At 45.5% G+C, this 24,942-nt stretch overlaps 3 protein-coding genes and 1 long non-coding RNA gene across 11 annotated transcripts in view; 2 read left to right on the top strand and 2 right to left on the bottom strand.

The window, feature by feature from the left end:
• The window catches only part of LOC309530321 (uncharacterized protein), a 275,292-nt gene that overhangs the window by 189,716 nt on the left and 60,634 nt on the right, over window positions 1-24,942 (top strand). The window lies entirely within an intron of this gene.
• LOC309530344 (uncharacterized protein) overlaps window positions 1-24,942 on the bottom strand; it is a 187,212-nt gene that overhangs the window by 147,344 nt on the left and 14,926 nt on the right. The gene's annotated exons all lie outside the window — the stretch shown is intronic.
• Window positions 6,935-8,055, top strand: LOC309530627. Its single transcript, XR_014218784.1, has 2 exons — window positions 6,935-7,061; window positions 7,158-8,055. It is a non-coding gene; the product is annotated as an uncharacterized lncRNA (long non-coding RNA).
• LOC309530421 (uncharacterized protein) overlaps window positions 9,049-24,942 on the bottom strand; it is a 28,693-nt gene continuing 12,799 nt past the window's right edge. The window contains exons 1-2 of one of the 2 annotated variants that reach the window (XM_082219381.1): window positions 18,345-18,460; window positions 9,049-10,436 (exon numbers count right to left, since the gene is read on the bottom strand). In XM_082219381.1, coding sequence (XP_082075507.1) covers window positions 9,262-10,362 — 1,101 coding nt within the window. In that variant the 5' untranslated portion in view covers window positions 10,363-10,436; window positions 18,345-18,460 and the 3' untranslated portion in view covers window positions 9,049-9,261. Of the gene's footprint in view, window positions 10,437-18,344; window positions 18,461-24,942 lie in introns of those variants that run through there. The other variant, XM_082219380.1, reaches the window with a different exon arrangement.

Here is a 24,942-nt window from a genome sequence, read left to right on the forward strand (position 1 = left end):
CATGTTGCACCTTTGACCATGGACCGGACTTGGACCTAGCCTCTCGGGTAACCCACGGGACCAGCACAGTTTGCTCCTTGCCTCTCGGGTAAATTCAATGGGTCCCCGGCCAGCTTTCCCATGTTTCTTGCCCAGAGCAAGCTGTATATTCAGGGGCGAGCCCGGAATTTCCCCGATGACCGCACCAAGGTGCACTTCCTGATCAGCTTGCTGAAGGACTGGGCAGCCAAGTGGGCATTGCCGCTGCTCCAGCAAAACTCTCCCTTGCTGACAGACTATACAGGGTTTTATATATATATAATATTTATTAAGATTTTACACAAAACATAATTTTTTTGGCAGTTGAAACAGGACAAGTCCACAGTGGCCGCCTACGCCACAGAATTTCGGCTGTTGGCACAGGACTTGTCCTGGAATGACTCCGCCCTTCAGGACCAGTATCTTGAGGGGCTTTCGGATAAGATACTGGACCAGCTGGCCATGATGGATCACCCCGCCACGCTGGACACCCTCATTCAACGGAGCCTACAGATAGACGATCGGTTGGAGGACCGTCGCCAGGCTCAGGGCCGCCAGCACTCCCGGCTCCAGTCCTTCCCAGCAGTTCCACGGCCACAGCCCAGTCACTGGAGGAGCCAATGCAGCTTGGGGCAGCGCAGCCTCGCCTCTCCCCCTCGGAGAAGACTTGGCGTCTGGAGGGGAACATGTGTCTCTACTGCGGCGGGACTGGACGCTATGCTCAATCCTGTCCCGAGAAAATGCCGGCCACAGGGAAATGGCCAACCCCAGTAGCCGATGGCCCAGGCTACCTGGGGTCCCAAACATCGCATGATGGGCCCTCACCGGTGGAATTGCAACACCTCATGGTTCCGGTGTGTCTATACCCCCCTGGCGGGCCCTGGATTCTCACCCACGCTCTGGTAGATTCAGGGGCAACCCGCTCCTATATGGACTCTTCCTTCACCGCCCATCATCAGGTGCCACTCCAGGACAAGCCAGAACCGGTACAGGTGGAGGCAATTGACGGATGGCTCCTGCACTCGGGGGCCGTTACTCAGGAGACTCAGCCCTTGGTCCAGTGTCACCAGCAGCACCGGGAGGTGCGCACCTTGGACATTGCCACCATGCCCCGGTTTCCCCTGGTGCTCGGGATGGACTGGCTGGAGTCTCACAAACTTCAGATCGACTGGGTCAATCAGACTGTGCGCTTCCCAAACCCGTGTCCCCATGCTTGGTCCAAGATGCTAGTGGCTGCCCCCACAGGGGAAGCTGCGTCAATGCTCCCCACTGATTATCAGGAGTACCAAGAAGTGTTCAAGGAACACTTGGTCTTTCAACTGTGGCATAGACCTCCAGCCCGGGGTGCCCCTGCCTGTGAGCTGCCTATACTCTCTTACGGAGCCAGAGCACTAAGCCTTGCAGGACTTCCTTCACAAGAACCTGGAGGGCGGGTTCATTTGGCCCAATAGTGTTTTTATGGAGCAGTCAAGTAATTTCATTGTCCCCGAAGGGGGCAATGACAATAAAGATATTCTTATTCTTCTTATTCTTATTCAATACCGCGCCCACCGCCGCTACAGTTCTCTTCGTTAAGAAGTGTGGGGAGCTTGCCATGATTGCCGGGCCCTGAATAAGATTACCATCCCAAACCAGTATCCCTTGCCCCTTATTGCAGAGTTGCTGGAACGGGTGCAAGGGGCGCAGATGTTCACCATGATGGACCTTCGGGGGGCCTCCAATTTGATTTGGATCCGAGCTGGGGATGAGTGGAAGACAGCATTTGGGACACTGTATGGGCAGTTTGAATACCTGGTAATGCCTTTCGGGTTGTGTAATGCGCCTGCCCTGTTCCAACGGTACATCAACCACGTGTTCCAGGACTTGCTAGACAAGTATGTGGTGGTGTACCTAGATGACATTCTGATTTACTCCCACGACCCAGCTTGCCACGAGGGTCATGTCCGGTCCATGTTGCAGCGCTTGTGAGAGCAACGCCTATATGCTAAGCTCATCAAGTGAAAGTTCCACCAGCGGTCAGTGGACTTCCTCGGTCACCAACTCTCCCCTGATGGGGTCCAGATGGATCCTGGATAGGTGGCAGCAGTTTGGGAATGGGCAGCACCCCGGAACCGCAAGAACCTATCATCACCACAAGGGGCCATTATCCTGAGGGGGCAAGACAACTGGTGGAAGTGAGAACCGACCACCGGAACCTGAAGTACCTCCACACTGGGTCGACCACTTGGCATTGGAGGAGTTCGCTTACAACAATGCAGTGAACGCCTCCACCCAGCAGACCCTGTTCCAGGCCACTTATGGTTACCATTCGCGTTTGTTCCCGGACGTGCTGCCAGCAACTGAAGTTCCCACGGTGACATATTGGCTCCAGGAGCTCCAGTCTCAGCACCAAGTATTGATGGAGGAACTGCACCAGACCAAGGATGCGTACAAGGACCAGGCGAACCGCCACCACCAGGTGGTTCTGGAACTCCATGTCGGAGAACCACGGGGCTATATAAATTCTAATTGGACTCCGTTTGAATTGGGCAAGTATATCCAGCTTTTTGGTCCCTTAGGAACAACTGAGCAACTTCCCTAGAGTGGAAGACCAGAGCCTATTATAACAAAAAATCCCATAGAAAGGCCAAGGCACAGACATCTCTCTCAAGAAATGTCCAAACCTGTGCCACTACAAGGTGACATGGTCAATATGAAAGCCCTACAGGGATTCACCAGGGATTGTTGCTGCTGTGATATGATGGAGGTGTGAGACCAGAGGAGAGCTAGCTTTGACACCTGGGAACACACACAAAAGGCAGAACCAAAACAAACTGCCTTTTTCACTCATTATTTGACCTTCCCGCTAAGTGTAAAGCAGAGACCACTATTGAGAATGTTTCTCCCAAACTGCTAGAATGCCACAAGTAATTTAGTACAAAATGCAACATGTGTTATTTTTTATGTGATATCCTATCTCCAGCTATGTGCACTGCTACATCTGCAAACAGCTTTAAGAGGCCTGACATGCAAGTCTCTTAAGATTTAAACGAAGGCATCCATTTACAACATACCAGGTTTTTTTTTGTGGGGCAACAATTTTTTAGAAAAAAATATAGCCCCAAAGGGGGGAATTGTTATGACTTTTTAAATTAATAATAATAATAATAATAATAATAATAATAATAATAAATTTTATTTATATCCCGCCCTCCCCAGCTGAGCCGGGCTCAGGGCGGCTAACAACAATCAAATAAACAATCAAATAATAACACATTCTAAAAATATTTCATTATAAAGTTAGTTAAAATCAAATCGATGGCAACCGATTAAACAAAATTCTGTGCAGGTTGCCAGAGGAGGGAGTCAGGCTGCGCCCTGACCAAAGGCCTGGCGGAACAACTCTGTCTTGCAGGCCCTGCGGAAAGATGTTAGGTCTCGCAGGGCCCTAGTCTCTTGTGACAGAGCATTCCACCAGGTTGGAGCCGCAGCCGAGAAGGCCCTGGCTCTAGTTGAGGCCAGCCTAACCTCTCTGAGGCCTGGGACCTTGAGGGTGTTATTATTTGCAGACCGTAGGTTTCTCTGTGGGGCATACCAGGAGAGGCGGTCCCGTAGGTACGAGGGTCCTAGGCCGTATAGGGCTTTAAAGGTTAAAACCAGCACCTTAAACCTGATCCTGTACTCCACCGGGAGCCAGTGCAGCTGGTATAGTACCGGATGAATGTGATCTCGCAACGAAGACCCCATAAGGAGTCTCGCCGCGGCATTCTGCACCCGCTGGAGTTTCTGGGTCAGTCTCAAGGGCAGCCCCACGTAGAGCGAGTTACAATAATCCAGTCTGGAGGTGACCGTTGCATGGATCACAGTGGCTAGGTCAGGGCGAGAGACATAAGGGGCCAACTGCTTACCTTGGCGGAGATGGAAAAATGCCGCCTTTGTTATAGCTGTAATCTGCGCCTCCATAGAGAGGGAGGTATCGAAGATTACACCCAAACTCTTAACGGACGGTGCTGGCACTAATTGCACCCCCGCAAGAGATGGGAGTTGCCCCCTCGATCCCATGTTGTCCCGCCCCAGCCAGAGGACCTCTGTCTTCGAAGGATTTAACTTCAACCAGCTCCCACGTAACCATCCAGCCACAGCTTCCAGACATCTGGTCAGTGTGTCTGGGGCCGAGTTAGGATGGCCATCCATCAACAGATAGAGTTGGGTGTCATCAGCATACTGATGGCAACCCAGCCCAAAACTCCGGACAAGCTGGGCGAGGCGGCGCATAAAGATGTTAAAAAGCATCGGGGAGAGAATCGCACCCTGAGGCACTCCACACACCAAGGAGTGACGCGATGACAATTCCCCCCCAAGCGCCACCCTCTGTCCCCGATCAGAGAGAAACGAGCGCAGCCATTGAAGGACTATGCCCTGGATCCCCACGTCGGCAAGGCGGTGGTCCAGGAGTTCGTGATCAACCATGTCAAAGGCTGCTGACAGGTCTAGAAGAATCAGCAGCCCCAACCCGCCTCGATCCAGCTGCCTGCGGAGATCATCTGTTAGGGCGACCAGAGCCGTCTCGGTCCCATGACCAGCACGGAAGCCGGACTGGAATGGATCCAAAGCAGATGTTTCATCCAGAAACCTACCAAGCTGTTCAGCAACCACTCTCTCAATCACCTTACCCAGGAATGGAAGATTCGAGACCGGGCGGTAATTGGATAGATCTAAGGGATCTAATGATGTTTTCTTTAAGAGCGGACGCACCACCGCCTCCTTCAGTTCCCCTGGGAATATCCCGGTGCCAAGGGACAAATTGATAATATCCCCCAGGGGGGCCTGCACCTCATCTGGACACGCTCTAATCAGCCATGACGGGCACGGGTCAAGAGGACAGGTGGTGGGCTTTCCAGCTTGGAGGAATCTGTCCACATCGGCTGGAGATATCCGGTCAAAGTGGTCCAATATTGGACCCGAGGACAGTCGAGGGGCCTCCAGTTCCTTTATTGTATCCAAATTGGCAGGGAGGTCATGGCGGAGCAACAGGACCTTCTCCGCAAAAAGGTTGCAAATGCCTCACAGCTGTGTGTCAGATTGTTATTTAAATTTGGCTGTCCTTCGAGGGACGTTAAAGACCGAATTATACTAAATAATTGCGCCGGGCGAGAGCTAGCGGATGCAATGGAGGCTGAGAAGTAAGACTTCTTAGCGGCCTTCACTGCCATCTCATAGGTTTTCATAAAAACCCTATAAGATGTTCTTGAGGCTCCGTCACGGGCACCCCGCCATACTCGCTCTAGCCGTCTGAGGTCCCGCTTCATTTTCCGAAGCTCCTCGGTAAACCAGGGAGCCCGGTTTCTGCGGGGTCGCAGAGGGCGCTTAGGTGCGATCTCATCGATGGCTGCCAGGAGCTGGGTATTCCAGCCCTCAACAAGCTCAGTCAGTGAGTCGCCAGGGGGAGCAAGGTCCCGCAAGGCTTGACGGAATCTATCAGGGTCCATCAGCCTCTGCGGGCGAGCCCAAATCGGCTCGCCACCTAAGCAGGGTGGGGGTGGAAAGTCAATCCTGGCTTTCAGAGCGTAGTGATCAGACCATGGCACCTTCATCGAAGGAGACATGATCACATCTATACCGGCGCCAAAGATCAAATCCAGCGTGTGGCCTGCTTGATGTGTGGGGCCCGAAACAAACTGGGAGAGCCCTAGTGTCGCCATGGAAGACACCAGGTCCAGAGCCTGTGAGGAGGGAGTGGCATCAGCGTGGAAGTTGAAGTCTCCCAATACCAATAGGTTAGGGAACTCCAAGGCCCAGCCGGCCACCGCCTCCAGGAGGCCTGACAGGGTGGCTGCTGGTGCGCTAGGTGGCCGGTACACCAGCCAGACAGCCAAGCTCTCCTCGGAGCCCCATACTAGGCCAACACATTCAATGCCGGGGATCGATGGCGATGGTAGAGCCCTGAAAGAACAATCTTCCCGGATTAATACTGCCACCCCTCCCCCCCGGCCCACAGTCCGTGACTGGTGGAGGACGGAGAAACCCGGGGGCGCCATCTCTCGTAAGGTAACAGTTACCCCTTCGCGCACCCAGGTCTCCGTCACACAAGCCAGGTCAACCCCCTGCGAGGTAAAGAAATCTCGCAGGGTAGTGGTTTTGGTGCCTATAGACCTGGCATTGCACAACACCAGTGAAGGAGGTGAGTAATCCTTGCTCACCCTACCCTCGTCCCTCGGGATGGGGCACAGATTGGAAGGGGTACGAGCATATCCGTATCTCGATCCCCTTCGCCTATGACATCTGCCCCCACCGCCATACCTCCCTCGCCCCTCCACGGTAGCAATCCCAAGCCTCATACTAACCTCCATTTATAAAATAGAAAGCAAAACAACCAAAAACAATTATGCCCAAACAAAACCAATCCCCACCCCACTCAATGTCCGACCCCAGAACAAAACAAAACAGAACAAAACAAAAATACATAGATAAAAACCACCATTCACGGTGGTACAACGAAGTAAACAATAAAAACACCTTTAAAACACCTTAAAATACATATAAACATGTTTAACATGTGCTGCAGCAGCACCAGTGTCCTTAAAGCTATTACGGGGGTGAGCCTGGGCCCCGCCCCCTAGGCCGGATGGAATTAGCCTGAGGAGGGAGAGGCCTTCTCCAACACTCACGATGCAGCAGCAGCGATGTCCCAGACCCCAGTGAGGCTCTTAAGGCTGTGGCGAAGGTGAGCCTGGGCCCCGCCCCCTCGGCCGGATGGAATTAGCCTGAGGAGGGAGAGGCCTTCTCCAACACTCACGATGCAGCAGCAGCGATGTCCCAGACCCCAGTGAGGCTCTTAAAGCTGTGGCGAAGGTGAGCCTGGGCCTGCCCCCTCGGCCGGATGGAATTAGCCTGAGGAGGGAGAGGCCTTCTCCAACACTCACGATGCAGCAGTAAATATAAATCTAAATGTACCAAGCAAACACATATATAAATATATAAACCACATGTCCAAAACCCACAGGAAAAGTCCTAAAGCCATATTGACTCTTTCACTCTTTCAGTCACCTCAAATATTTCTCAAGGTAAAAACAATGCACTCAGATTTCTGTTGTAGACTGCCTTTTCTGTGATGTATGTATGATGTTTCTGGGGGTGGTCTTGGACTTACCTTTTTCAAGGTAAAAACAATGCACTCAGATTTCTGTTGTAGACTGCCTTTTCTGTGATGTATGTATGATGTTTCTGGGGGTGCTCTTGGACTCCAGGGCAGGCAATTAAAAATGTCTCTATTAAGGGCTTGCATGCATGGCTCAGGGTCCTCCTCCTCTCTCCTGCATGTGGGTGGAGAACCCTGTTGCAACAGTTAATAAAGAAAAGGCTTACTAGCTGCTTTGCTTCTCAATATTCTCTGGTTGGTCTCTGTTATTTTCTCCTACCGATAGAGAACCTACAAAAGGACTGTATATGGGCCCTTGGGTACCCCATAAGGAAAAAGGAGCAGGTTTTTTTCCTTATATCACCTGCAATCATGTGTAGTGGGTTAGCAATTTACTCCTCTGGTTGCTGGATATGTGGCTAGTATGTCACATGCCCGTTTACTATCCTAGGCTTGGAAAGTGTAAGAATGGACGTCAGCCTTATCTCTTCCGCTCTGCTGTGCGGTTGCACTGTTCTTTGTCTCCCTGTCTGTTGCTGAAGAAGAGAGGGCGCCATTACGATCTGTTTGGTGTTGTCTGCAAATGTGATGAGCATCCCCTCAGTTCCTTCATCCATGTCATTTATCAAGACGTTGAACAACAACGGGCCCAGGACAGAACCCTGCAGCACCCCTCTGGTCACTTTCCCCCAGGATGAGGAGGAACCATGAAGGAGTTCTCTTTCGGGTCGGTCCTTCAAATCCACCTAACAGTTACCTCATTCAGTCTCATTTTACCAGCATCCTCACATAAATATCACAGAGGACTTTGTCAAAAGCCTTACTGAAATCAAAATACACAATTTCCACAGCAGGCCCCTGATCAACAAAGTTTATAACTCCATCCAAGAAAAGGAAAGGAAAGGAAAGGAAAGGAGAGATTTCTCTGGCTTGTATTGTTTTTGAGAAAGCCATGCTTTCATCCTGTATGTTTATATTGTAAAATCTTCAGATGAAGGGCAAATAAATTTAAAAAAGCATAAATGAGGATATTGACAAGCTGGAACTTGTGCAAAGGAAGAAGATTTATGTATTTATTTAATTTGTAAATCACCTGACCAGTGGTGCCCACTTGAATAAATATTGGTGGGTGCCAGGTAAGGCCCGCCTTGCACTATCAATCACATGATGCATGCACACCATTTGAATGGCAATGTCTATAATGGCAGTGACTTTTAAAAAAATATTTTGAGCCAGTAGTTCAATTTCCCAGCAGCTCCCCTTGCCCCGGAGAACACTTCTAGCATTCCATCTCCTCTACCTATGGCATTGTTCAGCAGTGGGGAAAGTGACCTCTTCACACCGGATGTCCATTTGGTATGGCCCTTTCCAAGTTTGTCTTTCATTTGTTCTCCTATGTGTGTTGCCAGTAGAAGCCAAAATTCTGAGGGTACTCTAGGTGGTGCAGAAAGCATCTAGAAGCTCCCTAGTGGTTGAAGTGCCGATCAAACTTCCGTTTTGTGCTCTATAAATTCCAATTAGCAGTACTGGGGGTGGTTCAGATTCTGGGGCAGTGCTTTTGGCCAGCAGAGGGAATCACAGGGCCAGCCTACTTTCCCTTTAAAGGAAACTTGGGTCTCCAGCTGTTTTTGGACTAGAACTCCCATCATCCCTAGCTGAAAGGAGCAATGGGGAGGGATGATGGGAACTATCGTCCCGGGAGCTGCTGGGGACCCAAGTTTGGGAAAGAATCCTTTAAAGCAACTTTTGCATTTGGCCCGCAAAGATGGGACCTGTCCACATTTGTATTTTCTTGTATTTTGTTTTTCTCATGACCTTTGCGCGGTTTTTAAAAATTTCTTAAAAGGGCAAATTGATAGCAAAATTGTATGGCAAGTTGTGGAAGAATAAAAGGTTGCATTTGAAAAAAACACAAAGAAAACCTGGGGGTGGCCTCCTCAAATATTTTATGGGGGGGGCAAAGACCCCTAGGAATTTAAGAGTGGCTGTATTCCCTACACCCACATGTCTCAGAATGCTTAGAATATAAAAACACAACGTAAAAACACAAAACATCACATGTTAAAATAGTATTAGATGTCAATAAGAAAAAGGCCTGGTTAAAAAGGTGTGGATTTGCCTGGCTCCTAAAGCTGTATACTGGTTTTTCCAACCTTTGTATGGATTCTTTGATGGGAAGTGAGATGGGAGCTATTCCTGAAGCTCTTTTCACATTCCACACACTGATAGGGTTTCTTCCCTGTATGAATTCTTTGATGCCTAATGAAACTGGAGCTATCAGTGAAGCTCTTTCCACATTCCACACACTGATAGGGTTTCTCCCCTGTATGAATTCTTTGATGCTTAGTGAGATCGGAGCTCTGACTGAAGCTATTTCCACATTCCACACACTGATAGGGTTTCTCCCCTGTATGAATTCTGTGATGGGAAGTGAGATTGGCTCTCTGACTGAAGCTCTTTCCACATTCCACACACTGATAGGGTTTCTCCCCTGTATGAATTCTTTGATGGGAAGTGAGATGGGAGCTATCAGTGAAGCTCTTTCCACATTCCACACACTGATAGGGTTTCTCCCCTGTATGAATTCTTTGATGGGAAGCAAGAGAGGAGCTATTCCTGAAGCTCTTTTCACATTCCACACACTGATAGGGTTTCTCCCCTGTATGAATTCTTTGATGCCTAGTGAAACTGGAGCTATCAGTGAAGCTCTTTCCACATTCTACACACTGATAGGGTTTCTCCCCTGTATGAATTCTGTGATGGGAAGTGAGAGAGGAGCTCTTTGTGAAGCTCTTTCCACATTCCACACACTGATAGTGTTTCTCCCCTGTATGAATTCTTTGATGGGAAGTGAGATTGGCGCTCTGACTGAAGCTCTTTCCACATTCCACACACTGATAGGGTTTCTCCCCTGTATGAATTCTTTGATGGGAAGTGAGATGGGAGCTCTTCCTGAAGCTCTTTCCACATACAAAGCACTGAAAGGGTTTCCCCCCTGTAGGAATTCTTTGGTTGGAAGTTAGAGTGGAGCTCTTCCTGAAGCTCTTTCCACATTCCACACACTGATAGGGTTTCTCCCCTTTATGAATTCTTTGATGGGAGGTGAGATTGGAGGTGTTCCTGAAGTTCTTTCCACATTCCACACACTGATAGACTTTCTTTCCAATGATATTTTGTTGATGGGAAGTGGAATGGGAGTTTTGACTGCAGCTTTCTCCACACTCCATATTTTTACGTGGCTTCTCCTCCCTGGGGATTTTATCGTGGTCACCTTTGTTCTCAATTTCCGATTCATCACAATCTGCAATGGAGACAAAAAGGGATTGGAGCCTTAGAAACAAATGGAGAAGAACTCAAGGGAGTTGGGTGTGTGTTCATTACCTGTGTTGTTTGTCATTGACCAACATATTTATTATGAGATTCTGATGCATTGTTGAATGTTGCTTTGTTTGATTTAAAGTAGTAATCAAAATTGTGGAAGACTTGGAAAAAAGTGTTCTTCTTTTGGAGTAATATTATAAATTTATATATCAATGGAAAGATAATTTGATCAAGAATGCAATCAAGAATGCAATCCAACGAAGTTTTTTCAATTACCCATATTCTATCAAACCATATAGCCAAATAACCAGGAAAAGGAAGCACAACTTGCTTACGTTGACTTTTGTCAGTGTCTTATGTGATTGCTATCAAGTTGGTCATTTAGTGAGGTTGAAAAACATAATCAAATTTTAAAAATGGCACAAAGAGTTGACTGGTCACCCAGAATGTGATGTAAAATTGTATTATTAAGTGAACAAGGCTACAGTTATGAAGAAATTAGATGAAAGATTGGGAAAAACTAAACCAAAGCTGGCCTTTCTATATTTTTGAAGAGGTATAAGGAGACTCAGTCACTACAAAATCAGACTGGTAAAGGCAGGAAATGTTGGGAAAGAAACATTCTGCATAGAAACAGTAAAGATGTTTGTACCTTTATGAACAGTTTCTGTAAGCTCTGGGTAAATTGGGTACAGCTGGCCATGACTACAAAAGGAGAAAAGCTGCAGTTTGAACCTGCCTTTAGGAAAAACACCCACAAGCTATGCTGTTTGTTGTTTTATAATAAAACCTTTATTTAATTTGGTTTTGTTGGGAAAAAGCACCAAGGCAAAAGCCAGCTCCAGATGGCTGGAATGCAAAACAGGATGTTGTGGTTTGCAGATGTACTGTTGGAGAAAAGGAGGAGTCTATTCTCTGTACTGAGCACCGGATGTTAGCTCAGAGTGTCATGTGACCTGTGCTGGAAGTACAGGGGAGGAGTTGTGATGGAGTCTGAAGGGTGCAGTCACGTTTTCTATGTACTGCTGAATGACAGGAATAAAACATGTAAATAGGACTCCTGTCTGTCTCATTTCCCCTCCCTGGGGAGAATGCAGGGAGGGAGAGAAGCACAGAGAAGCAGAGGGTGTGTTTTCCTCACGTCTAATGAGGAGAATTGCCGGGTTTATGACCTTGCCTGCCGGGAGACGCAGTGGAGAGGTCATCAAGTATCCAGCTCTTTTGCCTGGGGGAGGCCAGTTTACCTCTGACTGTGAGCTGAGATACTAACATATGGCAGCATTCGGATGGTTACGATTCATCGAACATCTGCATGAGAGGCTGGTGGATTGTCCTCCTCTCCTCCAAGGGAGAAAAGAAACGTCTAAGAGCAGCCAGACGCTGAACAGACGGCTGGATCCAGAGGAAGCTGTTTTCCTAGCAACGGAGCTCAAGGTATGCTGCATTTCGGGCTAAAAGGTGTGAACGCAGATTGATTAATTCTCTGGTTCATGGGAGCTGCGTATTGGAAAAATACAGCTCCGGGAGAAGAGGCCTGCAGCTTGGAAGCTTAGCCTGCATTCCACGGATTCTTGTGGTTAAGATAAGAAGTCCTGTATGCACTGTTCCTAAGTAACGGTCGTGGAAAGTTACTGGCAGAGAAGCTGGATTGTGAGGCTGAAAAGCAAAACAAAACCACAGAGTGTTTTGGCTACAAGTTTACGAGCTCTTGGAAGGGACTTTCCATAGCAGCCAGCGTTTAGCTGCCAGGTGCCAAAGAGCGTAAACAACTTGCAGTTTGCCTGCTAGAGAAGGCAGGAAACAACTGTTGGATTTTACAGCTTGCTTGAGAGTGTGAGCTGAAGGCTTGGCTTCAAGATGGATGCCAAGAAGGGGGGAGGTTTGCCTTACCCACCTCCCTTAAATAATGACAATTATTCATCTTGGTCTGTAAAGATGAAGGCCCTGCTGCAGAATCAGAGGCTTTTTGATGTAATTGAAAACCCCATCCCTGCAGCTCCAACCAGAGGTTGGGAATCACAAAACATGAGGGCCAGGACTGCTATAATTCTGTGTGTCACAGATGAGCAGTTGGTGCATATTCAGCATTTACAACATGCAAAAGAGGTTTGGGACACGCTGCGTACAACGCATCAGAGAGATGCTGGTTCTTCAGCGTTGCTGTATTTTGAGAAATTGACCAATCTGAGATTAGTGCCTGATGGAGATGTTCAAGCACCTGACAGAGATGAAGTTTCTGCGTCAACAGATGGTGGAACGCAATTTCCGTCTACAGGAGGAAGTGTTTTGCTTCATGATGATAAACAGCCTCAATAAGACTTACAAGGTTGTTGCCAGTCAGCTTGGTTCCCTACCGGCCGCGCAGCTGACCGCGGAAAGGGTGTGTGCCGTCGTCCTTAATGAACACGACAGACTTGCTGCACTGGAAGTGAAGGACAGGGGGAGGGAAGAACAAAGTTTGAATCTTCCCACTGCTGGTGCTACTGCAGAGCATGCTACAGCATTGAGCGCTGTCCGATGCTACAATTGTGGACACACTGGGCATCTACAGCGAAACTGTAGAAAGCCACGCCAGTCAAAAGGAGCGAAGAGCAGCTCTACGAAGCCTGAGGCGTCAGGCAAAAGCCGTACCAAGTGCCAGGTGAAACCTGCAAAGGCTATGATGGCGAAAGGAACCACGGCAGATGTTGGGAACGTGTTCATAATCGACACTGGTTGTACAAAACATATGTGCCCGCACAGAGAACTGTTTTCAACGTTGAAGAAGCAAAGCTTCGCTGTGAAACAGGCCAACGGTCAAGAGTTGAAAGCGACCGGAATTGGGACTGTGTATCTTGAGAGTCTGAACTTGACTATAAGCAATGTTTACCTGGTTCCAGAACTAAGATTTAATCTGCTGAGTGTGTCGCAGATTGCAAAGAAAGGACTGAAACTGTCCTATGATGCTAAAAGCTGCAAGATCTACAAAGATGGGGAACTGTATCTTACTGCCAGAGAGAAAGATGGACTGTATTTGTTGACTTTTGATCAAAGTGATTACATGAAATGTAATTCTTCTGATTCTAATGAAATCTCTCTTGCAGGTGTGACCAACATGAGCACCAGGAAGGTGACTAAGAAGGTCGACAGAGCATTTCAGCGGGTGTATGCTGATGTGATTGGTCCTCTAGAACCATCTAGAGGCGGTGCAAAGTTTTACCTTGTGTGTGTGGATTGTTTCACTAATTATTCTTGGGTTTTTGTGATGGAGAAACCGCAAGAAACTTTAGAAAAGTTTCAGGAGTTTTGTGACAAGGTTAAAAATATGCATGATGCTAACATTGATTGTCTCTTCACAGATGACAAACAAGTTTTTCTGTTACAGAAGTTCCTGGATGGAAAAGGTATAGACCACAAAGTTGCTGTTTCAACCGAAGTGTGGAACAGGGGGGTCTGTGTGAGGGTGAACAAAGAATCGCAAAAGGGGATGCATGCGCAATTGCTGAGTTCACATTTGCCACATGAATATTGGGCCGAGTCTCTAGCGTCCTATCTTCATGTGTGGGTGAGAAAGGTCTCAACAGAGTTGGGATGCTCTCCTTTTGAGAAGCTGTTCCATAGAAAACCTTCTGTTGCCTATTTCAAGGTTTTCGGGTCTCATGTGAGAACAGAAGCTCCAGGTGGAGTAAAGAATGCCAAAGGCATTTTTGTGGGATATGAAAAGGGTCTCTACAGAGTAATTTTGTCTGAATCTGGTCAGGTGATTCTCACAAAGTTTCTAGAGAGTGCTCCAGAACAAGAGCGGGTAGTAGTACACACGTTTCCCACAGTTGGCGATTCTGATGATGATGATTTTTCTGATGTCACAGATTACAGTGGTACTGATGATGACACTGATAGCTCAGAGAGTTCAGTTGTAACAGTCATTGAGAGGAAATCTCACACAATGGATAGACCTTCACAGATGAAGGAAGAACCACTGATTACTACTGGTTCTCAACAAAGTCCAGAGGTTGAACCAGTGAGCAGAGATGATCAGAACCTCGTGCGCAGGTCTGAGAGAGTTACAAAGGGTGTATCACCAAAGAGGTACTCAAAAGAGTTTGCTAACTTAGCTGTTGCATGTGTTGCTATTGTTAACAACTCAAAAAAGGTTAAAGCAGTGTCTAAGTCAGAGACAAAGACACAACAGAGAGTAGCTAGCCAAGGTAATGCAGAAGCACTCATTCCTTGGAAGCCAGACAACCAGAGAGGTACGCTGGTGAAACCAGTGGTGGGGAGTTCCAAGAGTGGAACTGAAACAACAGGGGACTGTTATATGTATAACAACTGTTTGTTCTCTTCTCTGGATAATGTTTTGCCTATTGATGCTTTTGGGGGAGGTTGTTGGGAAAAAGCACCAAGGCAAAAGCCAGCTCCAGATGGCTGGAATGCAAAACAGGATGTTGTGGTTTGCAGATGTACTGTTGGAGAAAAGGAGGAGTCTATTCTCTGTACTGAGCACCGGATGTTAGCTCAGAGTGTCATGTGACCTGTTCTGGAAGTACAGGGGAGGAGTTGTGACTCTTCTGATGGAGTCTGAAGGGTGCAGTCACGTTTTCTATGTACTGCTGAATGACAGGAATAAAACATGTAAATAGGACTCCTGTCTGTCTCATTTCCCCTCCCTGGGGAGAATGCAGGGAGGGAGAGAAGCACAGAGAAGCAGAGGGCGTGTTTTCCTCACGTCTAATGAGGAGAATCGCCGGGTTTATGACCTTGCCTGCCGGGAGACGCAGCGGAGAGGTCATCAAGTATCCAGCTCTTTTGCCTGGGGGAGGCCAGTTTACCTCTGACTGTGAGCTGAGATACTAACAGGTTTTACACCAGTCTTGTGGTGTCACAGTTTCTGTCATCTGCCACCAGTGGAAAATCCCCCTGTAACAGGTTATGGGCCCAGTCCTGAGTGGGCAGAGACAGAACATGAAAATAACCCAGAGACTAGAAGCAACTCAGCGTTTTTCAAGCAGCTGGCTGTGTGGAGGCACCAGCAGAGTGTTTGTTTGAGACCAGGAGCCGAACAATTCTTCAAGCCACATGTGAGTAAAGACTGAGTGGAAAGCTGAAAGCTGGATGGAGCCATGGCTGGACTTGGACTTGGAGCTGGAGCTCAAGGGGGAGCTTCCTATTTTCCAGTAGAGAAACTGGGAGAGTCCAATTATATGTCATGGAGTTTACAGATGCAGGCATTTTTAAAGAAAGAACAATGTTGGACTGTTATTGTTAACCCTCCTGTAAAAGAGGAGGAGGATGAAGAAGTAGATGAAGCAGACCAAAGGCTGGAGGACAAAGCCTATGCCAATCTAATTTTGAGTTTAGAGAAGTCTCAGTTATCTCATGTGTGAGACCTTGAAACAGCAAGTGAGATCTGGAAAGCACTGAAAGCAATACACATTAGAGACACTGTTGGCAGCAAAATTACTCTGAGACCTCTGTACCGAGCCAGACTAAGTGAGGGTGAATGTGTTTCAAAACACCTTCAAAGAATGCATGATTTATTTTCACAGTTAAATGAACTTGGGGAACATTTTTCTGAGCAGAGAAAGGTTTATATTGTGCTGTCTTCACTTCCTGAGTCATGGAATAATTTAGTGATGACACTGGAGGCAATTCCAGAAAGCCAATTAACGATGCATTTCTTAACTGGGCATTTGCTTGATGAGGAGGAAAGACGCCATGAGAGGAAGGTGACAATCCCTCACCGTAACTCCGGAAATGGGAGGCAGTCCAGTAAAAGATGTGCAACTGATGAGGGGCGGCAACATAAAGAGGTTGTAGACCACAGAGAGGAAGCAGCTTTCACAGTCAGAAAATGCTATTGTTGTGGGCCAACCAAGCATTTAGCCGACTGTTCTGCGTCTGGGGGAGAAAACACAAGAAAAGGGCGGCTTGCATTTGCTGGGAAGCGAGGAGACAGGAAGAGTCGAGTCCAGTATGTTTCTGCAGCAGTTTGAGGCACCAGTCACGATGTTGGACAGGACTGGATTTTAGACTCAGCAGTGACAAACATTTTTGTTAAGTCTGCACAAGCCCTTGTAGAAGAGCAACCTTGTAAATCTGTAAATGTAGTACTAGCTGATGGAACAGTGCATGAGTCAGCTGGAAAGGGTAGTACCAAATTTACCAATGTTTTATGTGTACCAAGTTTATAAATTAATTTGCTTTCAGTTACAAGTCTTGTTAAGCAGGGGTTTATGGTAACCTTCTCTGGGTCAGGATGTAAAATAGAGAAAGCTGGAAAAGTGGTTACACTAAAAAATGGTTTATTTGTTTTGAAAGACCAGCTAATAAGTGAGTCTGGGGCATGTGTTAAAGCCTGTAATAGAGTCTTGCATGATGAGTGCCAGCATCTGTGGCATCGTCATTTGGGGCATGCCAATTTCCGCAGTATTGCAAAAATGCCAGAATTAAGTAAGGGAATTAAAATGAAAAAATGTTCAGTTTTTCTGGACTGCAATACTTGCAAGGAGTCTAAAAGTAAGCAGGGATCTTATCCTGAAAGTAATAGAATTAGCAAGAAGCCATTTGCTTTAGTACACTCAGACCTTTGTGGGCCATTTGCAGAATTTGAAGGAGGAGCAAAGTTTTTTCTGGTTCTTATGGATGATTATAGCCGGTATACTTGGGTATACTTGTTAAAACACAAAAGTGAAACTGGTCAACTGATTAAAAATTGGGTCAACTATATAGAAAGGCAGTTTCCCTACAAAGTTACCCAATTCCAGAGTGACCGTGGAGGCGAGTTCATGTCTGAAGCTCTCCAGGTATGGTTGAAAAAACGTGGTATTTGTCACCGTAAATCGTGTCCTTTTTCGCCTGAAGAAAATTCAGTTGCAGAACGCAAGATAAGGTCTTTGCAAACAATGCTAGATTCTCTGCTAAGTGATTCTGGCTTATCCAGGAAGTTTTGTGGGGAAGCAATTCTCTGTGCTAATTACCTACAGAACAGATTGTTTCATTCTACCATAAACAATACCCCTCATTTTTTGCTTTATGGAAAAAAACCTTTTTTTGGATCATGTTAAAACTTTTGGTTGTTGATCTTGGGTTCACATCCCAAAAGGACAGAGAAGGAAAGGCGATCCCAAGGCAAAGAAACTTAGGTTTGTTGGCTATCAAAGTTGGTCAAAAGGGTATCGTTTTGCATGAGGGCGTGGCAGAGTTGTGATATCAAGACATGCAGAGTTTTGTGAGCAAGATGGTTGGGCTCGTTTACATGGAAATTCAGAAGTTGTTTTGTCTTCAGATGATACAGATAAATTTGTGAAATCTGAGGAAGAAAAGTCAAAATTAGAGAAAGTTCTGAAAGTGATAGTGATGAGGAATCAGGGGATGAGGGTCCCAGTACACAATCTCCTAAAGCTGAACCAATTTCTCCTGAGGAAGATGAATCAGAAGGGGAAGATAGTTCAGAGGGGGAGAGTGCTCAAGTTAGAAGATCACAAAGAAACAATAAGGGGGTACCTCCAGAAAGGTTTACTATACAAGAAGTTAAAACTGTTGATGTGAAGAAAGAGCCTCGTGATTATGAGGAGGTTTTAAAGTTACCACACCAGGAAACAGTAAGGTGGAAAAATGCAATGAGAGCAGAAATGAAATCTTTAGCAAAACATAATGTGTTTACTATTGAGCCATTGCCAGAAGGAAAAAAGGCAGTGGACTGTAGATGGGTGTATAAAATAAAACATTTAGCAGTTGGTAGTGTTAAGCACAAAGCTAGGCTGGTAGCACGAGGCTTTACGCAAAGAAAAGGTGGAAGTTTTGATGAAACCTTTCTCCTACTGCAAGGAGTGAAAGTGTACATTTACTAATAGCTATTGCAGCACAACGTGGGTTTAAGGTAAACCATTTTGATATTGAAACAACTTACCTTAATGCAACTCTGCACGAAGAAATTTTTATGAATCAAGCACCAGGATCAAACAATCAGCTAGAAATTGGAATGAGTGTCGTGATAATGCTTTGAAAAATCTTGGCTTTAAAAGAAGCTTAGCTGATAATTGCTTGTACACTAAAGGAAAGGGTGATAAACAAGAATTATGTTTATCTTATGTTGATGATTTGCTTTATTCTAGAAAAAATCAAAAGCAAGTGAAAAAGTTTGCAGAACAACTAAGAAAGGAATTTAAAGTAAGAGATTTGGGGCCAGTAAAAAAAAGGATCTACCGGTAGGTTTAGAAATTCAAGGAACAAACGATGGAAGTTTTTTGTCGAGTCAAAAAGATAAAATAATGGAATTACTTGAAAGAAACAATATGCAAAACAGCAAGGGAGTAAAAACCCCAATGGAAATAGGTTTTTTCAAGAATGAAGGAGAATGCACAGAACCTGTAAATCCTGAAATGTACCATTCAATAGTTGGAAGTTTATTATACATTTCATTGTGGAGCAGACCAGATTTGAGTTATGCAGTTAGAAGACTGAGCAAACTAGTAAGCTATCCCACAGAAAATTCCTGGAAAGGTTTAAAACATATTTTCCAGTATTTAAAGCATACACTTGGTTATTGTTTAAGATTACCATCTTCAGGGTCTACAAAATTGCAGTGTTACATTGACAGCGATTGGGCCAACCTGCCTGATAGAAAATCAATTTCTGGCATGGTTTTCAATTTGGGGATTCCTTGATAGGTTGGAAGTCCAAAAAACAAGGAATTGTAGCCACATCTTCAACAGAGGCTGAATACTGTGCTTTATCAGAGTTGTGTAATGAAATAAAATTTTACGTTCAAATCCTCAGTGATTTCGATATACAATGTGATTATCCAGTTCAAACATGGGAAGACAATCAAGCTGTAATAACTTTGGCAGTGTCTGAGCAGTTTAAAAATAAATCCAAACATTTAGAAATGAAGTATCAAAATATGACTGAAAATGATAAACTAGGACTTCCGGTGAGCCGCGATCCCAGCGTAAGCAAGGGTTTACACTGCGAGGTGAAACCCGAGCTATTCTGAAGGATAGGGGCGACTCCAGGGCGCGGAGACCCCCCAAACTCCTTGGAAGGGTGTTCAAGGAGTCCAGTCCCCGGCACGACCAGAGAAAGGGTCAAACCGGCTACCAGGTAACCTCGAGAGAGGCAAAGAGTGTAGCGGAAAGATTCAATGGGTCGAGGGGGAGCCATTTTCTCGCCTTCAGATAGCGAAGCCCTGCGCTTGCAGGAAGAGCGGCTTGTTTTCATATAAAGAAAGAGCTCCATTACTTGTAACTTTGTGGCTAAGAGGTGAAACAAAGAAGTCGCGGGGCAACGGAGAGAGGTAAAGAGAATTCAGCCGACAGCCGAAATCAACCTAGACACGGTGGATACCCAGTGCAAAAAAAAAAAGTGAGTGACTTGCTCGGGCGGTAACGCGGTTCCCTCTCGGGTTCCCCCCTCCCCGAGTGAACAAACGCAAATATAAAAGAAGAAAAGGAAGGAAAATAGCCTCGGAGGGGTGAAGGAACCTTGAAAGGGTCCAGGGGAAAAGGGAGAACTGCTGTCCTTGGCGAACAGGAGGGTGTTAAGAGGAGAGGGGACATTTCTCTTGTTCTTTTTGCTAACGCTATGTGTGCAAGTGAGAAACTCCGGAAGAGAAGCCCCGCCGCCATTTGAAATTGGAGCGCAGCGTTTGTGCAGAGGGGAAGAAGAAAGGACGGTGTTATCTGTTTGCACTTTATAGAGAACTATATATTTTACATTCTAACGAGAGCTGCATATTTTATACTTGGGGAACGACAGGAGGAAGTGCAAAAACCCTTTAGAGCTTTAAGGATACTTTAAGGATATTTTAAAGATACAGAGAGAGCCTGCGCGGACTCGGAGACCCAGCGAGAGCGGGGGGTTAATTTGGAGAACTTTTGAAGACAAAATGGAGCCGGTATGAGCTGCGCTTAAACCTCTCTTTTTCCTGCTCCCCTTCCCTCCCTCCCCCCGCCATATATCCCCCTTGTCCTTACTTTTCCCTACTCAATCTTCCCCCCTTACCAAACCACCTGAAGCTTGCCCAATCTCTGGACTAACCAACAACTGGACTAGCTTGGGGAGAGAAGGGAAGAAGCTTTTTTCCTTTTTGGAAGCCTCTGTCTGCTTCGGGGAAACATTACATATTGAAAGGAATTACCTCTATATTGGAATTAGATAATGATTCATAAATAACAATACGATCGGGACTGTGAGGATCTAATAAGGACTAAGTCTACTGCCTCTGATTGTTGTTTTCGGGTTTTCCGACTACTGCCTAGGGAGGTAATGATCAACGATCTTTGTTTTCAAGGAAGCAAATAGGGCACGAAATGTAAATCTCAATAAGGAAAGAAAAAGAACGTGAGGAAACAGCGGGAGGTATTAGGATAGATAGTCTTGGGTGGAGAGGAACGGTAGAGGAGAGGGATCAACATAAAGGTACAAGATGTCCCAGACAGGGAAGAAGGGAACGAATGGGGGAACCCCAGGAGAAAGGAGAGGCTCTAAACAGGAGGCAGACTTTAAGTCAGATATTCTGAAGATGTTTGCAGAGATTAAACAAAGCCAAACTAAGGTTGAACATAAGTTAGAATCGGTGGATAATAGAATTGGGAAATTGGATAAAAAAATGGAGGAAACCGTGAATGAAATAAAGGGCCAAATAAAAGAAATATTTAGAAGGACGCAGCTCACAGAAGAAGGGTTAAAAAAGACAAAGGTGGAGTTAAGAGATATGAGAAGAGATAAGGAAAAGATTAAATTAGAAGTGATGGAATTAAGTAAGACGCAGGAAGAGATGAAAGATATTATAGGCAGAGGGAGGTGAATCTGAGGCTGAGAGCGGTCTCAGAGACAAATTGACGAAGGAATTAGCAGAATGGATGGGCTTGCCAGTGGAGGAAATGGCCAATAGCATATTGAACGCATTTAGAATGCGTGTTAATGCAACAAGAGCAAAGAAGTTTCCAGGCGATTGTCTGATTACATTTAAAAATAAAGAAATGAGAGACAGGATCCTCCAAAGGAACAGAGAAAAGAGATTGAACATAGATGGGAATTATATAATTATTTTTAAAGATGTCCCAATAAGACTACTTAAAAGGAGAGATTCTTATAAACCCTTGGTGCAGACATTGAGGAAAAATAGGATTGAGTTTAGGTGGGAATTCCTGGAAGGGATATCATTTACATACAGAGGTAAGAGACACAAGTTGACAAACCACGAAGAAACCGGGAAATTCCTCAGGAAATATAAGGAACTTAAAGCGGAAGTACAGGAGATAGGAAGAGCAGATAGAGCCTCACTAGGAGAACCAAGAGTGTCAGAGGAGGGGGGGGAGGAGGGGAGCGGGCCGGGAGAGGAAGAAGAAGAGGAAGTTGGACTCGATGGCCCTTGTGGTCTCTTCCAACTCTATGATTCTATGATTCTATGAAGTAGAGGACTCAGAAAACATAGAATAGATAGGAAAACTGTAAAGGAAAATAAAAGGAAAAATAAGCGCTATGGGTCTAAAAATCTGGAATTGGAATATTAATGGCATGAACGATAAAAAAAAGAGAAATAAAATCGAACAATGTTTGAAAAGGAAAAATCTAGATATTATCTGTCTTCAGGAGACACATGTGGCCAGAAAACACAGAAAGGTGTTAATTAATAAACGGTTGGGAAATGAGTTTGAAACCTTGGACAAAGTAAAAAAAAGAGGTGTGGTGTTGTATATCAGTAATAAAATAGAGGCTAAAACAATGTTTAAAGATGAGGAGGGGAGGATGATAGGGGTTAGCATCAACTGGCAAGGGGAAAAGCTGTTGGTAGTGGGGATCTATGCCCCGAATGGTAGTAAAACTGAATTCTTTAAAAGATTAGAAGAGAAATTAATGGATTATGTGGATCAAAAAATAATATTAATGGGGGATATGAATGCAGTTGTTTCGCTCGAGATGGATAGACTCAGAGATGGAGCAAACAAAGATGGGAAGTTACCAAAGTCTTTCTTTTCTATGGTGGAAAACTGCAGTTTAGTGGATATATGGCGCTTGAGACACCCGCTAGAAAAGCAATTCACCTTTTATTCAGAGCCCAACCAATCTTTTTCCCGATTAGATCAAATCTGGATTTCAAAAGAACTTTGTCCACGAGTTAAAGCTATAGAAATAAAACCGAAGGTAATATCAGATCACAACCCATTAGAGGTGGAATTTGAAAGCTTAGAGAAAAGATCCTACAGATGGAGACTAAAAGACTACCTGTTAGATGACGAAAAGGTGGTGGAAATGGCAAGGAAAAAACTGACAGAGTATTTTAAGGATAACTGTGATAAAGGAACAAAAGAAAATATAATTTGGGATGCAAGTAAGGCGGTAATAAGAGGGTATTTCATCCAACAGAATGCAATCAAAAATAGGAACAGAGAAAAAAATAAAGAGGAAATCTTAAGACAAATAATGGCAAATGAACGAAAATTAGTCCAAAAACCCAATTGCCCAAAAACAAAAGAAAGAATAAAAATCCTACAAACCCAGTTTGCTACAATAATAAATAGAGAGGTAGAGTGGAACATAAAAAGACTCAGACAAAGAAACTTTGAATTTGCCAACAAACCAGGCAAATGGCTTGCCTGGCAAATTAAAAAAAGGAAAGACCAAGGGACAGTAAATAAAATAATGGTAGACGGGGAAGAAAGAACCGACCCTAAAGGAATAAGGAGTGAGTTTATTAATTATTATAGAAATCTGTATAAAGATCAAGAGAAGATAGGCCAAAGGAAAATAGAAAGATTTTTGAAGGACAAAGGGGGACAAAAAATCTCAATGGAAGGAAAACAAAGATTGAATACCCCAATAGAAAACGAGGAAATAGAGGAGGTAATCAGAGATTTCATAGAATCATAGAATCATAGAATCATAGAGTTGGAAGAGACCACAAGGGCCATCGAGTCCAACCCCCTGCCAAGCAGGAAACACCATCAGAGCACTCCTGACATATGGTTGTCAAGCCTCTGCTTAAAGACCTCCAAAGTAGGAGACTCCACCACACTCCTTGGCAGCAAATTCCACTGTTGAACAGCTCTTACTGTCAGGAAGTTCTTCCTAATGTTTAGGTGGAATCTTCTTTCTTGTAGTTTGGATCCATTGCTCCGTGTCCGCTTCTCTGGAGCAGTAGAAAACAACCTTTCTCCCTCCTCTATGTGACATCCTTTTATATATTTGAACATGGCTATCATATCACCCCTTAACCTCCTCTTCTCCAGGCTAAACATGCCCAGCTCCCTTAGCCGTTCCTCATAAGGCATCGTTTCCAGGCCTTTGACCATTTTGGTTGCCCTCTTCTGGACACGTTCCAGTTTGTCAGTGTCCTTCTTGAATTGTGGTGCCCAGAACTGGACACAGTACTCCAGGTGTGGTCTGACCAGAGCAGAATACAGTGGCACTATTACTTCCCTTGATCTAGATGCTATACTCCTATTGATGCAGCCCAGAATTGCATTGGCTTTTTTAGCTGCCGCGTCACACTGTTGGCTCATGTCAAGTTTGTGGTCAACCAAGACTCCTAGATCCTTTTCACATGTACTGCTCTCAAGCCAGGTGTCCCCCATCTTGTATTTGTGCCTCTCATTTTTTTTGCCCAAGTGCAATACTTTACATTTCTCCCTGTTAAAATTCATCTTGTTTGTTTTGGCCCAGTTCTCTAATCTGTCAAGGTCGTTTTGAAGTGTGATCCTGTCCTCTGGGGTGTTAGCCACCCCTCCCAGTTTGGTGTCATCTGCAAATTTGATCAGGATGCCCTTGAGTCCATCATCCAAGTCGTTGATAAAGATGTTGAATAAGACCGGGCCCAAGACAGAACCCTGTGGCACCCCACTAGTCACTCTTCTCCAGGATGAAGAGGAACCATTGATGAGCACCCTTTGGGTTCGGTCAGTCAGCCAGTTACAAATCCACTGAGTGGTAGCATAGTCAAGACCGCATTTTACCAGCTTCTTTACAAGAATATCATGGGGCACCTTGTCAAATGCTTTGCTGAAATCAAGGTAGGCTACATCCACTGCGTTCCCTTCATCTACCAGGCTTGTAATTCTGTCAAAAAACGAGATCAGGTTAGTCTGACATGACTTATTTTTCAGAAATCCATGCTGACTATTGGTGATCACAGCATTCCTTTCTAGGTGCTCACAGACTGTTTGCTTAATGATCTGCTCCAGAATCTTCCCTGCTATTGATGTCAGACTGACTGGGCGGTAATTATTTGGGTCCTCTTTTCCCCTTTTTGAAAATAGGGACAACATTTGCCCTCCTCCAGTCTGCCGGGACTTCGCCTGTTCTCCAGGAATTCTCAAAGATGACTGCCAGTGGTTCTGAGATCACATCTGCCAGTTCTTTTAATACTCTTGGATGCAGTTCATCTGGCCCTGGAGACTTGAATACATCTAATCTAGCCAAATATTCTTGTACTATCTCCTTAGTTATTCTGGGCTGTGTTTCCTTTGCTGAATCATTTGCTCCAAATTCTTCAGGTCGGGCATTGT

The sequence above is a fragment of the Podarcis vaucheri genome (genome assembly GCF_965113315.1).
Source record: "Podarcis vaucheri genome assembly, chromosome: 4".
NCBI lineage: Eukaryota > Metazoa > Chordata > Lepidosauria > Squamata > Lacertidae > Podarcis > Podarcis vaucheri.